This window comes from Nicotiana tabacum, chromosome 22 (assembly GCF_000715075.1).
Source record: "Nicotiana tabacum cultivar K326 chromosome 22, ASM71507v2, whole genome shotgun sequence".
In the NCBI taxonomy this organism is placed as follows: Eukaryota; Viridiplantae; Streptophyta; class Magnoliopsida; order Solanales; family Solanaceae; genus Nicotiana; species Nicotiana tabacum.
The window spans coordinates 69084998-69100967 of NC_134101.1; the positions used below are offsets into that span (position 1 = coordinate 69084998).

Below are 15970 nucleotides of genomic sequence, written 5' to 3' on the forward strand. Positions count from 1 at the left end.
ATGACTATATCAAAATCTCGCTCCTCCTCCACCTCTCATTGTAGGCGACGCTCATGAACAGTTGACTCAGAATATATATGTCTCGGCCGACAAAGCTTGTACCAATTCTTGGCAGAATGAGGTATGCTCTTCAGTCCGAATTCTCGTTGGCCCTCAGGTTGTGGGTGTGTAGCTGCTATAGCTGCAACTGCTTGCAACCCTTCAACTTGACTTGAAGTAGCCTCCCCGCCTTTCCTCTTTTTCGGTGGAGGTCCGAATGATACCTTGGCCTTAGTAGGAGCCGTGGCTTTGCCCTTGCCTATACCAATGTCCTTCCTAGGAGGCATATTCGGACCTACACAAGTGAACGTTCATCAGTCAAGAGGAATTGAATCAATTCAAAACATGTTCTTGCGACCCCACATTTAAGAGTTCATGACATGATGTTCAACCATTTTGAGGCTACTCAGACTTTACCTCTTTAATTTAGCATGAGAATCAAGCAATGGCTGAATGATATTTGCTATAATTGTAATGCATTTAGCTATCGGTGATCCAACCTAAGCTTACAATTTGGAGTGGTGCAAAGCAACATAGCACTAGTATAACAATGTCGGATACTAGAACTCCCTTTGGGCAAAGAATACCTTTGAGGCATTTTGACAAACACTTAGTGTGCACTAATGCCATGGTAATGCTTGTAGGGATGAGGGATTGCCTCACCGTCCCAAATCGGCTTGGGGATTTCACATTACCAACCCTGTACACATTAGTAATACCAATCCTATGGGGTAGATGGTATTGGGCTAGCAAGTACATTCTTGATACGAAGATATACCCCAAAGTTGTGGAATTGCATTCTTTAACTCAATTCAAATTTTTTTGACAAAGAAAAGAGTTAGAAACATACCTTAGATGCTTAGGAGGAGGATTTTCTCTTCAACTGATGTTTCAAGTGACTCGAAGGAAAGGGTATGTGAAAGTATTCAATGGAGTTTGTGTGTGAGAGGGAGGGGAAAAATAGGAGCGGGCAGTAAAGAGGGATTTTCTATTGTGTTTTAATTAATGTGTGTGCTTGTTGTGTTATAACTGGTGGGATTAAGAAGTAAAAAAATTAAACTTACCTGACTTCACTATAACCCATGCGACCCGAGGCTAACACAAGACTGACCTCGCTATAACCCGCACGACGCGAGGCTAATATGAGGTCCTACTCGTTGTATCGCTTGCGACGCAAGGCTAATGCGAGGTGCTGCTAGCTGTATCCCATGCGACGCGAGGCTAACATGAGGTGCTGCTCGCTGTATCCCATGCGACGTGAGGCGAAACGCGAGGTAATTACCTGGCGACGCGAGGTAATTACCTGGCGACGCGAGGTCTGCTGCCAGGTCCGTTGTTCTTTAGTCTTTGTGGTACGGGGTAGATGTCGAGGTCTGGAGCGTACTCATGTGATTTTTATTCCGTGTTGTGCCCGCCTCCAAGCACAATAACATCCCAAAGTGCTTTACCTGTTAAAACACCAAAACTTAACTAGAACTTGTTAGTGATTAAAAACAAAAGAGAAAATTCTAGTTAAGCTAAAATAAACTACGCATTGGGTTGCCTCCCAACGAGCGCCTGATTTAACGTCGCGGAACGACACAGGCGATCAAAATTAAGGTCCACCCAACAATTGAGGCTCCTTCAAATGAATCACTCATACAACTTTTTCCTCCTCCATTCCAAAGTAATGTTTCAACCTTTTCCCATTAACTCTAAACCTATTTGTTCCATCCTTGGATTTAATTTCTGCAGCTCCACTTGAGAGTATTTTCACCACTCTAAATGGTCCCGACCATCTAGATTTCAGCTTACCCAGAAATAGTTTCAATCTTGAATTATAAAACAACACGACCTCACCGGGTTTGAAAATCCTCTCTTAAATATGCTTATCATGCATGATCTTCATCCTTTCCTTGTACAACCTGGTTCTCTCAAAATCATGGTAATAGAACTCATCAAGTTCATGAAACTTTGTGACTCTACTCGTACCAGCGACCTCCATGTCAAGATTTAATTGCCTTAAGGCCCAAAAAGCTCTATGCTCCTGCTCCAACGGTAAGTGACACACCTTTCCGAATACTAATTTGTACGGTGACATACCAATCAGAGTTTTGAATACAGTGCGGTAGGCCCATAGTGCGTCATCCAATTTTCTCGCCCAATCAGTCCGAGTAGCATTTACAGTTTTGGTCAAAACACTCTTGATTTCTCTTTTTGACACTTCAACTTGACCACTTGTTTGTGGGTGATACGGAGTTGCAACCTTATGGCATACGCCATATTTTTCCAGCAACTTTGCGAAGGCTCGATTGCAAAAGTGAGTTCCTCCATTACTGATGATCGCTCTTGGAGTTCCAAATCGGGTGAAGATATTTTTTTTTAGGAAACCAATAACTCCCTTTGCATCATTTGTTGGGAGTGCTACAACTTCTACCCATTTCGAGACATAGTCTACTGCTACGAGTATATACTTGTTGTATGAGCTGACAAATGGTCCCATAAAGACGATTTCCCATACATCAAAAACTTCTACCTCTTGAATTGGGTTCATAGGCATCTCATATTGATGGGAAATATTCCCCGTCCTTTGACACTCATCACAGCTCTTAACCCAACAGTGTGCATCTTTAAACAACGCCGGCCAATAAAAGCCTGACTCCAGCACTTTAGCAGCTGTCCTTACTCCTCCAAAATGGCCTCCATAAGGTAAAGCATGACATTCTTGCAAAACAGAAGCTTGGTCTATCTCGAGAATACATCTCCGGATCATGTTATCAATAAAAATCCTAAACAAATATGGTTTATCCCAGAAATACATGTGACAATCACGAAAGAACTTTTTTTTCTGCAAAGAAGACAAGTCATGGGGAACAATACCGCTTGCTAGGTAGTTTACTATGTATGCATACCATGGCGCTACCTCAAGGCTCGTGGCCAACAGTTGTTCATTTGGGAAAGTCTCCATGATCTCTTCCACCTCAACCTTCGTTTCAGTTCTTTTAATCCTGGACAAGTGATCGGCAACTTGGTTTTTCGTTCCTTTTCGGTCACGAATTTCAAAGTCGAACTCTTGCAGCAGTAGAACCCATCGAATCAGGCGTGACTTTACCTCCTTCTTATGAATTAGGTACCTGAGAGCAACATGGTCAGTATAAACAATTACCTTCGAGCCTATCAAGTAGGACCGAAATTTATCAAATGTGAACACCGCTGCTAGTATCTATTTTTCTGTCACTGTGTAATTCAATTGAGCGCCATTCAATGTTCTGCTTGCATAGTATATTGGATGCATGATTTTATCTTTTCTCTGTCCAAGTACGGCTCCCACAACATAGTCACTTGCATCACACATCAGCTCAAATAGTTGCTCCCAGTTGGGTGCAACTATGATAGGTGCAGACATTAGCCTCCTCTTCAATCCCTCTAAAACTACCATATAGTCATCAGAAAACACAAAAGGGTGCTTTTTTCAAGCAATTTACACAAAGGGTTAGCAATCTTGAAAACATCTTTTATGAACCGCCTGTAAAAACCGGCGTGACCAAGGAAACATTTTATTGCTTTGACGGAAGTGGATGGTGGTAGCTTCTCTATTATATCAATCTTGGCACGGTTCACCTCAATGCCTTTACTTGACACTAAGTGTCCTAAGACTATACTGTCACGACCCAAAATTTCCCACCGACGGGACTGTGATGGCACCTAGCATTTCACTTGCTAGGCAAGCTAACGTTAGAAAATCGTTAAACCAATTCCTTATTTCCATTCAGTAAATAACAATCATTAACTAAGATGAAATATAAGGGGTGCAGAATTTTATAAAACTGTATTAATTACTACCACCCGGATCTGGAGTACAATTCACGAGCATTCTAGAATTTACTACAAGTAATAGTCTGGAAGAAATACAACTGTCTGAATAAAAGAAAACAATAGTGACATAAAAAAAATAGACGGGGGCTTCAAGGTCTATGAATGCCGACAGATCTACCTTGAGTCACCGAACAACAGACCAATAGCAAAATCTCGATCAACCTGAGCCGGTATCAAAGTCTACACAGAAAGTGCAGAGTGCAGCATCAGTAAAACCGACCCCATGTACTGGTAAGTGTCGAGCCTAACTTCGGCGAAGTAGTGACGAGCCTAGGACAAGACACGCACATATAACCTGAACAGTATAATCATGCTAGTGGCAACAACAGTAAATAAAGAAATAATGCAAAAATAATGGGAAGGGAACATACAGTGGGGGAATACAACACAAAGAGTGAGAACAATGAAAAGACGGAATTAAACCGAAAATCCTTAAACGAATTGAGCAATTAAAGCAGCAAGGAAAACTGCACGGCATCACTCTTCGTGCTTTTACTCTCAACCTCACCAAATAAAGAAATAGAACGGCACGCCATCACCCTTCGTGCATTTACTCTTAACCTCACCAAAAAAATAAATAGACTGGCACGGCATCAACCTTCGTGCATTAAACCCCTCATATATATACGGCATCACCCTTCGTGCTTTAAACCTCTAATAATATACACGGCATCACCCTTCGTGCTTTAATCCTCTCATAATATCTACAGTATCACCATTCGTGCTTTACACTCTTCCTCACAATATAAATAACGCATGCACGGAATCATCCTTCGTGCTTTACACTCCTCCTCACCAATCACAGAATCAGTATCAACGGATAGAGAGAAGTTTCACAAAGAAATCAATATTTTATCAATGATTACTTTCACAATTTAACATCTCAACATCGAATCAATATTCATAATTTTACCAACCTTGGTAGAACCGGATACAAGTCTCCCAACATTTCAACAACAACAATATGTATGGATAATAAGATTTAAGACTACAAATTTGCAAGAATGGAATTTCACTTGCATGCTATGACTCGACCACAACGCATAAATGCTCGTCACCTCAACTATACATCGTATTCAACAACAAAATATGTAGCAAATACTCACACAATACCTATTCCCTCAAGCCAAAGTTAGACACAACACTTACCTCAATTTCGCAAGCCACTCACTGCTCAAGTATCGCTTTCCCTTTAGAATTCACCTCCAACCCACTCGTATCTAATCATAATTAGTTTAATATCATCAATTATCGCTAAAGGAATCAATTTTAATGCATAATTACAGTTTTCCTAAGTTTTTCCAACAAAAGTCAAAAACCGACCCCGGGCTCGCTTGGTCAAAACCCGAGGTTCGGACCAAAATCCATTTTCCTATTCACCCCCGAGCCCGAATATATAATTGGTTTTGGAATCCGACCTCAAATTGAGGTCTAAATCCCCAAATTTCCGAAATCCCTAGTTTCTACCCAAAACCCCTAATTCTACCATGAAAACCTTAGATTTTAGGTTGAAATCTTGTAAAATGTAGTGTAAGATTGAAAGAAACCAGTTTAGAATCACTTACCTATGATTTGGGGAAGAAATGGTCTTTGGAAAAATCGCCTCTTGTGTTTTAGGTCTTGAAAATTTGGGAAATGAATGAAAATTCCCATCCAAAAGTCATTTCGATCAGCTGCAGATGTCGCATTTGCGACCTGAGCTTCGCAAATGCGAAGGAGTCATCGCAAATGCGAAGCCCTTCACACTTCTGCTGCCTTCGCAAATGCGAACTTGAATCTTCGCAAATGCGTCTAAATGATCGCATTTGCGATCACTGCCCTTCCCCGACTCCCTTCGCAAATGCGAAAGAAAACTCGCAAATGCAAAAACTATTGGCCCAGCTTCTCTTCGCATTTGCGATGAGAAGCTCGCAAATGCGAACCTATCAGAGGTCGCAATTGCGATGCCTGATCTCGCAAATGCGAGATCAGAGGCCTGCAATAATATCAGATGCCCAGCAGTGTTTTCCAAGCCAAATCTCACTCCGTAGTCTATCCGAAACTCACCCGAGCCCTCGGCGCTCCAAACCAATCATGTACACAAGTCTAAAAATATCATACGAACTTGCTCGCGCGATCTAATCACCAAAATAACACCTAGAACTACGAATTTAGTACCAAATCAAATGAAATTCTCAAGAACACTTTAAAATATATATTTTCTCAACTGGACGTCCGAATCACGTCAAATCAACTTCGTTTCTCACCAAATTTCACAGACATGTCTTAAATATCATAATGAACCTGTACCAGGCTCCGAAACCAAAATACGGACCCGATACTAACAATGCCAAATATCAATCAATTCTTAAAAACAAATAATTTCCAAACTTTTAATTTTCATCAAAAAATCATAATTCAAGCTAGGGACCTCCGAATTCGATTCCGGGCATACGCCTAGGTCCCATAATTCGATATGGACCTACCGGGACCGTCAACGTATGGATCCAGGCCCGTTTACCAAAAATATTGACCGAAGTCAACTAAAATCAACTTTTAAGGCATAAATTCTTATTTTCATCAATTTTTAACATAAAAGCTTTCTGGAAACATGTCCGGACTGCGCACATAAATCGAGGAGGGTAAAAATGAGATTTTTAAGGCTTAAGAGCGCAGATTCGAGTTCTAAAACATAAGATGACCTTTTGGGTCATCACATTCTCCACCTCTAAAACAACCGTTCGTCCTCGAACGGACATAGAAAGGTACCTGGGCTGGTGAAAAGTGGAGATATCTACTCCGCATATCGGACTCGGACTCCCAAGTAGCTGCCTCAATAGGCTGACCTCTCCACTGCACTCGAACTGAAGGGTAACTCTTTGATCTCAACTGGCGAAATTGCCGGGCTAGAATTGCCACCGGCTCCTCCTCGTAAGTCAAATCCTTGTCCAACTGGACAGAGCTGAAATCTAACACGTGGGACGGGTCACCATGATATTTTCAGAGCATAGACATATGCAATACTGGATGAACTGAGGATAACCCTGGAGGCAACTCAAGTCTATAAGCTACCTCCCCCACTCCCTCGAGGATCTCAAATAGCCCGATATACCTAGGGCTCAACTTGCCCTTCTTCCCAAATCTCATAACACCCTTCATGGGCGATACCCGAAGCAATATTCTTTTTCCAACCATGAATGCAATATCACGAACTTTACGGTCGGCATAACTCTTTTTCCTAGCCTGAGCTGTGCGAAGTTGATCCTAAATAATCTTGACCTTATCCAAGGCGTCTTGTACCAAATCGGTACCCAATAACCGAGCCTCTCCCGGTTCAAACTAGCTAACTGGCGAACAGAATCGCCTTACGTATAATGCCTCATATGGAGCCATCTGAATGCTCGACTGGTAGCTATTATTATAAGCAAACTCCGCACGTGGAAAGAACTGATCTCAAGAACCTCCAAAGTCAATAACACAGGCGTGGAGCATACACTCCAAGATCTGAATAGTACGCTCAGACTGCCCGTCCGTCTGAGGATGGAATGCTGTGCTCAACTCAACCCGCGTACCCAACTCATGTTGTACTGCCCTCCAAAAGTGTGAGGTAAACTGCGTACCTCGATCTGAAATAATAGACACGGGCACCCCGTGAAGGCGGATAATCTCACTAATGTAAATTTCAGCTAACCTTTCTGAAGAATAGGTAATTGCCACTGGAATGAAATGTGCTGACTTGGTCAACCTGTCCACAATGACCCCAAACTGCATCAAATTTTCTCTGAGTCCGTGGGAGTCCAACAACAAAATCCATAGTGATACGCTCCCATTTCCATTCAGGAATTTCTAACTTCTGAAGCAACCTACTAGGTCTCTGATGCTCGTACTTAACTTGTTGACAATTGAGACACCTAGCTACATATGCACCTATATCCTTTTTCATTCTCCTCCACCAATAATGTTCCCGCAAATCTTGATACATTTTGGCGATACCTGGATGAATAGAATACCTGGAACTGTGTGCCTCTTCAAGAATTAATTCACGAAGCCCATCCACATTAGGCACACAAATATGACCCTGCATTCGCAGAACTCCATCTTCCCCCACAACAACCTATTTGGCATCATCGTGCCGCACCGTGTCCTTAAGGACAAGTAAACGAGGATCATCATACTGCCTCTCTCTGATGCGCTCATATAAAGAAGACCGAGCGACTGTGCAAGCTAGAACTCGACTGGGTTCTGAAACATCTAACCTCACGAATTGGTTAGCCAAAGTCTGAACATATGCAGCTAATGGTCTCTCACCAACCAGAATATACGCAAGACTTCCCATACTCACAGCCTTTCTACTCAAAGCATCGGCCACCACATTGGCCTTTTCGGGGTGATACAAAATGGTGATATCATAGTCTTTCAACAACTCCAACCATCTTCTCAGCCTCAAATTAATATCTTTTTGTTTGAACAGGCACTGAAGGCAACGATGATCAGTAAATACCTCACACGAGACACCGTAGAAGTAATGACTCCAAATCTTCAACGCATGAACAATGGCTGCCAGTTCTAAGTCATGAACAAGATAATTCTTCTCGTGAACTTTCAATTGCCGCGATGCATATGCAATTACCTTGCCATCTTGCATTAATACTGCACCAAGTCTAATGTGAGAGGCGTCACAATATACCGTATACGATTCTGAACCTGTGGGTAATACCAACACTAGAGTTGTAGTCAAAGCGGTCTTGAGCTTCTGAAAGCTCAACTCACACTCGTCTGACCATCTAAATGGGGCACCCTTCTGGGTCAATCTGGTCTTAATAGTTGTTCATAATCAATTACAGAATCGTCAATTAACTTCATGTTAACAAAAATCTCGTTTCAAACCTTCACAATACTAATAACGAGATGTGAGGCATGAAGACCTCATAATTATTTACCCGAATTAACGAGTCACATTTAACGTCACTTGGGCGGGCACCTACCTCGTAGGTTACAACTCAATATTATAACAAAAATTTGGCAAGTATGCATAAAGAATTTCATACAAATATTTTTTTAAAAACCTAGCAGGCATGACTCACTATTAGTATTATCGTACAAATTTAATTTCACAAGGGAGAATTTAAACACAAGAATTTTTATCACAAGGATCTCGTCCTTATATAACTTCCACCGCAGCTCATAGCTCGGTTTAAAAATATCAATTTATTTTAAAATACTAGGACCTCGGCCTCAGTTCTGAATCACAAGTAATATGCATATCTTGCCAATCTAAACTTTCCATTTTCTCCTTTTAAATAACTTTCGTTAAACAAAATCACAACACATAATGAACCCCACACCGGTAGGGCATATAATTCACAATTTGTAATTAATTTTCTGTAAATTACATCAAAACTTACCGAAATGAGTAACAGAAAGCCACATTTAACCTCACAGCTCTTATTAGTGACCAACATGGAATGATAGGCGTAGTTATCTCCATAGAATCTCCCAACAGGAGTTAACACATAAGTAGATTATAGAATTACGAAGCTTTCTCATAAGTGGAGCATAATAGGAGGATTTGTCTTGATACTCAGAACCGAATCAAGTTAAGGAAATTATTCCTTTATTTTAAATTGAGGTTGTACCTATAATGACACCATCTGATGTAACGACCTCCGCCATACCATAAAATAAATATAACAACGGCTGGGTCTCTACCTCTAGGACGCCTTCTACATGCATGCCCTCCACCCTTAACTGGTCGTGTGGGTGGTGTAGTAACTACAATGAAGCACATAGCCTGAGTGCTTTGATGAAATATGCCTCTCCCAAGTTTGGGACAATTTTTCTCATGATGTGCCTAGTATCACTGCATTCATGATAACCCATTTGCGGGTTTGGCCGCACATACCGAGTCTGTGCCAGATAACTAGAATAACCATTGTAGGAAACTTATGTCAGTGGTGCATTAAAAGAACTTACTGGAGCACCTCGATTAATCCGATGTGCGAACTAGGCTAGCCGACTAACCGAGCCCCCGCCATAATGATTTATACTCGCAGAGTAGAATCCATTGAATCCCCCAGAACCTCGAGACGTCTTGGTCTACTTAGTTTCCTTTTCTCTCACCCCGAACACGTTCTAATATCTTGGAAATTTCTACCACTAGTGGAAATGAAGTATCTGCCTGTAGCTCCCGAGTCATACAAAATTTTACAATCATAATTAAGTCCTTTAATGAGTCTGTGGAATCGCTCTCTGGCTGTAGGAAGCAAAGGAGGAATATGACGGGCTAACTTATTGAACCCGATGGAATATTATGACACTGTCATGGTGACCTGACGCAATCGTTCAAACCCTATGCGACATGCATTATGCAGAGTCCGGGAAACAAACTCTTTCAAAAGCATTTTTGAGAACCGAGCCAAGTGGGCGGTGTTGTATTAACTGGTCTGCCCTCTTCATAGGCTTGCCACAGACACCTGTGGAGAATTATCTCTCCCAAGGCCAATTTCTTCTTTTGTTATCAACACTGTCGAGCTGACCCATTTCTTAACATACTCTTCGATTCTTCTTTGGGGTAACCCCTACCCCCATTTATACACAACGATCACACAAGTAGAGCTCCATACAGGCAAATCTTGGCACGAACCACTTAGTACAGAATCTCATCAACCACTGTACTTCCTCTGAAGCACTCCGAAATCCGCAACCATGACGTCTACACTGAGTAGACATTCTATAGATTTAAAGTTGTTTCTCTAACTTCTTTGGTACTGAAGTATAAGATTATTAAGTAGGCGGACATACTGCAAGTACCAACCTTATCCTCTACAAAATCTCAGGCCTTAAACCTGTGTAAATTTTTAGGGAATCTTTCAGTACCACATATATACATTTCAGGCCAAAACTGATATAACACATGACCATGCAATCCATCCATTGATAGTGGACTCCCCCCCCCCCACTCGGCGCGAAGTCATAGTTCACCACGTCCGATGGTCCACAATATTAACCTTCACAACTTGTATAAATCAACCAGATGCCAAGGTATGTTCCATCCCCCACCTGATTCACTGGGTGATCTCTTAATACGTCTGCGTCTTCAGTCGGAATCAAACGTTGAGGCAATGTTTGAGCATCTCTGGCTCCCTCGTTGTTCATCTTAGGAATCATGAACCGTCGATGCACTACTGATACCGAGTGCGCAATGTCATATACGAGTGGATACAAAGGAATATGAGATATATCTTTCAAGATAAATCAATGTTGCACGATAAGGAATAAAAGAAGTGATATTGTTCCTAAACTTCATAGCCTCTAAGAGATAAGTACAGACGTCTCCGTACCGATCCTTCAGACTCTACTAAGTTTACTCGTGACTCGTGAGACCTATGTAACCTAGTGCTCTGATACCAACTGTCACGACCCAAAATTTTCCACCGACGGGACCGTGATGGTGCCTAATATTTCACTTGCTAGGCAAGCCAACATTAGAAAATCGTTAAACTAATTCCTTATTTTCATTCAGTAAATAACAATAATTAACTAAGATGAGATATAAGAGGTGCGGAATTTTATAAAACTGTATTAATTACTACCACCCGAATCTGGAGTCACAATTTACGAGCATTCTAGAATTTACTACAAGTAATTAGTCTGGAAGAAATACAACTGTCTGAATGAAAGAAAACAACAGTGACATAAAAAAAATAGACGGGGACTTCAAGGTCTGTGAACGCCGACAGATCTACCTTGAGTCACCGGACATCGGACCAATAGCAAAATCTCGATCAACCTGAACCGGTATCAAAGTTTGCACAGAAAGTGTAGAGTGAAACATCAGTACAACCGACCCCATGTACTGGTAAGTGTCGAGCCTAACCTCGGCGAAGTAGTGACAAGGCTAGGACAAGACACCCACATATAACCTGAACAATATAATCATGCTAGTGGCAATAACAGTAAATAAAGAAATAATGGGAAGGGAACATACAGTGGGGGAATACAACATAAAGAGTGAGAACAAAGAAAAGACAGAATTAAACCGAAAATTCTTAAACTAATTGAGCAATTAAAACAGCAAGGAAAACTACACGGCATCACCCTTTGTGTTTTTACTCTCAACCTCACCAAATAAAGAAATAGAACGACACGACATCATCCTTCGTGCATTTACTCTCAACCTCACCAAATAAATAAAGAGAACGGCATGACATCACCCTTCGTGCATTAAACATCTCATAATATACACAACATCTCCCTTCGTGCTTTAAACCTCTCATAATATACACGGCATCACCCTTCGTGCTTTAAACATCTCATAATACACACAACATCACCCTTCGTGCTTTACACTCTTCCTCACAATATAAATAATGCATGCACGACATCACCCTTTGTGCTTTACACTCCTCCTCACCAATCACAGACTCAATAACAATGGATAGAGAGAAGTTTCATAAAAAATCAATATTTCATCAATGATTACTTTCACAATTTAACATCTCAACCTCGAATCAATATTCACAATTTTATCAACCTTGGTAGAACCGGATTTCAACAACAACAATAAGTATGGATAACAAGATTTAAGACTACAAATTTGCAAGAATGGAATTTCACTCGCATGCTATGACTCGACCATAACGCATAGATGCTCGTCATCTCAACTATACATCGTATTCAACAACAAAACACGTAGCAAATACTCACACAATACCTATTCCCTCAAGCCAAAGTTAGACACAACACTTACCTTAATTTCGCAAGCCACTCACTGCTCTAGTATTGCTTTCCCTTTAGAATTAACCTCCAGCCCACTCCTATCTAATCATAATTAGTTTAATATCATCAATTATCGCTAAAGGAATCAATTTTAATGCATAATTACAGTTTTCCTAAGTTTTTCCAACAAAAGTCAAAAACCGACCCCGGGCTCGCTTGGTCAAAACCCGAGGTTCGGACCAAAATCCATTTTCCTATTCACCCCCGAGCCCGAATATATAATTGGTTTTGGAATCCGACCTCAAATTGAGGTCTAAATCCCCAAATTTCCGAAATTTCTAGTTTCTACCATGAAAACCTTAGATTTTAGGTTGAAATCTTAAAAAATGTAGTGAAAGATTGAAAGAAACCAGTTTAGAATTACTTACCTATGATTTGGGGAAGAATTGGTCTTTTAAAAAATCGCCTCTTGTGTTTTAGGTCTTGAAAATTTGGGAAAGAATGAAAATTCCCGTCCAAATGTCATTTTGATCAGCTGCAGATGTCGCATTTGCGACCTGAGCTTCGCAAATGTGAAGCTCACAAATGCGAAGCCCTTCACACTTCTGCTGCCTTCGCAAATGCAAAGATAAGTTCGCAAATGCGAACTTGAATCTTCGCAAATGCGAATAAATGATCGCATTTGCGATCACTGCCCTTCCACGATTCCCTTCGCAAATGCGAAAGAAAACCCGCAAATGCGAAAACTATTGGCCCAGCTTCTCTTCGCATTTGCGATGAGAAGCTCGCAAATGCGAACCTCTTAGAGGTCGTAATTGCGATGTCTGATCTCGCAAATGCGAGATTAGAGGCCTGTAATAATATCATATGCCCAGCAGTGTTTTCCAAGCCAAATCTCACTTCGTTGCCTATCTGAAACTCACCCGAGCCCTCGGCGCTCCAAACCAAACATGCACACAAGTCTAAAAATATCATACGAACTTGCTCGCGTGATCAAATCGCCAAAATAACACGTAGAACTACGAATTTAGTACCAAATCAAATGAAATTCTCAAGAACACTTTAAAATTTCTATTTTCTCAACTGGACGTCCGAATCACGTCAAATAAACTCCGTTTCTCACCAAATTTCACAGACTTGTCTTAAATATCATAATGAACCTGTACCTGGCTCCGGAACCAAAATAGGGACCTGATACTAAGAATTCCAAATATCAATCAATTCTTAAAAACAAATAATTTCCAAACTTTTAATTTTCATCAAAATTTCATAACTCAAGCTAGGTTCCTCCGAATTCAATTCTGGGCATACGCCCAGGTCCTACAATTCGATACGAACCTACCAGGACCGTCAACGCAGGGATCCGGGCCCATTTACCAAAAATGTTGACTGAAGTCAACTAAAATTAACTTTTAAGGCATAAATTCTTAATTTTATCAGTTTTTAACATAAAAGCTTTTCGGAAACTTGTCCAGACTGCGCACTTAAATCGAGGAGGGTAAAAATGAGATTTTTAATTCTTAAGTGCGCAGATTTGAGTTCTAAAATATAAGATGACCTTTTGGGTCATCATATATACCTTCTTATACCATAAAATGGAATTTTTCCCAGTTTAGCACCAGATTAGTCTCCATACTTCTCTGCAACACTCTTATCAGATTTCTAAGGTAATCATCGAAAGAGTTTTCCACCTCTCAGAAATCATCCATAAAAACTTCCATTATGTCCTCTACCATATCTGTGAAGATGGTCATCATGCACCTTTGAAATGTGGCGGGTGCATTGCATAGGCCAAACGACATTCTCCAAAAAGCGTAAATGCCATATGGACATGTGAATGACGTTTTATCTCTATCTTTCGGGGCAATAGATATCTTATTATACCCCGAGTAACCATCTAAAAAGAAAAAATGAGACCTTTCTGTCAATCTATCTAGCATTTCATCAATGAACGGCAAGGGAAAATGGTTTTTTCGGGTGCCCTTGTTCAATCTTCTATAATCCATACAAATTCTCCATCCCGTGACTATTCTCATTGAGATCAACTCGTTGTTCTCGTTTTGCACAACATTCATCCCACTTTTCTTTGGCACACACTGAACTGGGCTAACCCAATTGCTATCAGATATGGGAAAAATAATTCCAGCATCTATCCACTTGATCACTTCCTTCTTTACAACCTCTTTCATGTTTGGGTTCAACCTTCTTTGATGTTCTCTAGAAGGTTTGTGCCCATCTTTTAGTAGAATCTTTTGCATACAGAAGGCCGGGTTGATACCCTTAACGTCTACGATGGTCCAACCGATGGCAGTCTTGCATTCTTTCAACACTTGCAAAAGTTGTTCGACCTGCACATCTAACAAACCCAATGAGATAATAACATGTAAAGTCAAGTTAGGTCCCAAGAAAGCATACCTGAGGTGAGATGGTAGCGGTTTCAGCTCCAATTGTGGTGGCTCTTCGATCGATGGCTTGGCTGGAGGAATCTTTCTTTCTTCCGAGTGTAAAGGCTCGAATTCGAGCTCTCTTTTCCAGTACCCTTACCCTTGAAAAGCCAACACCCATTTCGTTAAGTCCTCAACATTTACTTCTTCTAAGTTCATGTGGCAGGCTGTTAGAGGGTCTATTGCATTAAGTGCCTCATTATATTCCTCCATGATCACATCCACTGCATCTATCAAAGAGCAATTTGCAAACTCACTCGGTCGACGCATAGACTTTTGCACATTAAATGTTATTTCTTTATTATTCAATCTCATCTTCAGCTCCCCCGTTTCACAATCAATCAGAGCTCTTCCTGTGGCAAATAACGGCCTTCCCAAAATTATGGGAATCTCCTCATCAACCTGGCAGTCCAAAATGACAAAATCTGCTGGAAACACGAATTTTCCAACTTGCACAAGTACATCGTCAAGTATATGTGATGGCCTTTTCATTGTTTGGTCAGCTAACTATAGTAACATGGATGTGGACCATGCTCTTCCAATGCCTAACTTTTTATAGATAGACAATGGCATCAGATTTATGCTTGCCCCCAAATCACACAATGCTTTGGCAAATGCATAGCTACCTATGGTGCATGGAATTGTGAAGCTTCCAGGGTCGGATAACTTCTCAGCCATAGGTCTTATCACAACAGCACTATAGGTTTGTGTCAATATAACAGTTTCCAAGTCTTGAAAGTCGAACTTACTAGACATCAAGTCCTTCATCATTTTTGCATAACTGGGCATCTCCTTCAAAGCATCAATTAGAGGAATGTTTACCTGAATTTGTTCATGAATTTTTTATACTGCTCATCCTTCTGATATTTGGCCAACCTCTGCGGGAAGGGTACTGGAGCTAGCTTTTTTCCTGTGGCTTGAGTCAGATCTTACTC

At 40.9% G+C, this 15970-nt stretch overlaps 1 protein-coding gene across 1 annotated transcript; it reads right to left on the reverse strand.

Moving 5' to 3' along the window:
- Window positions 1-35: 35 nt before the first annotated feature.
- On the reverse strand, window positions 36-15527 carry LOC142175918 (uncharacterized). Its single transcript, XM_075242925.1, has 4 exons — window positions 15180-15527; window positions 14509-14939; window positions 2122-3152; window positions 36-334 (listed from the first exon to the last, which is right to left on the reverse strand). Exons 1-4 carry the CDS (start codon window positions 15525-15527, stop codon window positions 36-38), a joined length of 2109 nt encoding a protein of 702 aa, XP_075099026.1.
- Window positions 15528-15970: the final 443 nt, after the last annotated feature.